We start from the raw sequence: 370 nt of genomic DNA on the forward strand, positions 1-370 counted from the left end.
GGGAGATTTAGGGAGAGGGAGGTAGAGGGTGAAGGAAGGGCGGTGTAGGGCTTCAAAAGAAGGCTGAGAAGAATACCTCCGGCGAAAACGAGATGCAAAGCTGCAACAAAAAAAATCCTAGGTCACGTTGCAGAGGCGCGGAAGGAGGATGAAAGCTTAGCCAAAGGAAATGCAGTTGCTCGGTTGATTAACTTTGCTCTCTTGCATGTTGCAGGCAGAGTTGGAAAAGAGTACAGGACAGCGGAGTGAGAGCGCCAGTGAGATCAGTGAGCAAGACGCTACATTGCAGGTGAGTTTTCAGGATTTGTTTCAATATGATTTGTTCTATATTTTCTCCTTTTAACCCATCCTTTAGTTATATGTTACAGTA

The 370-nt window shown here is 45.7% G+C and overlaps 1 protein-coding gene across 1 annotated transcript in view; it reads left to right on the forward strand.

Moving 5' to 3' along the window:
* LOC119590821 (dihydropyrimidinase-like) overlaps positions 1–370 on the forward strand; it is a gene marked incomplete in the record, with an annotated part of 98,328 nt that overhangs the window by 33,268 nt on the left and 64,690 nt on the right. The window contains 1 exon segment of the mRNA XM_037939574.1: positions 215–289. Within this exon segment, the coding sequence (XP_037795502.1) occupies positions 215–289 (75 nt within the window).

Source organism: Penaeus monodon, chromosome 27, assembly GCF_015228065.2.
Source record: "Penaeus monodon isolate SGIC_2016 chromosome 27, NSTDA_Pmon_1, whole genome shotgun sequence".
Taxonomy (NCBI): Eukaryota; Metazoa; Arthropoda; class Malacostraca; order Decapoda; family Penaeidae; genus Penaeus; species Penaeus monodon.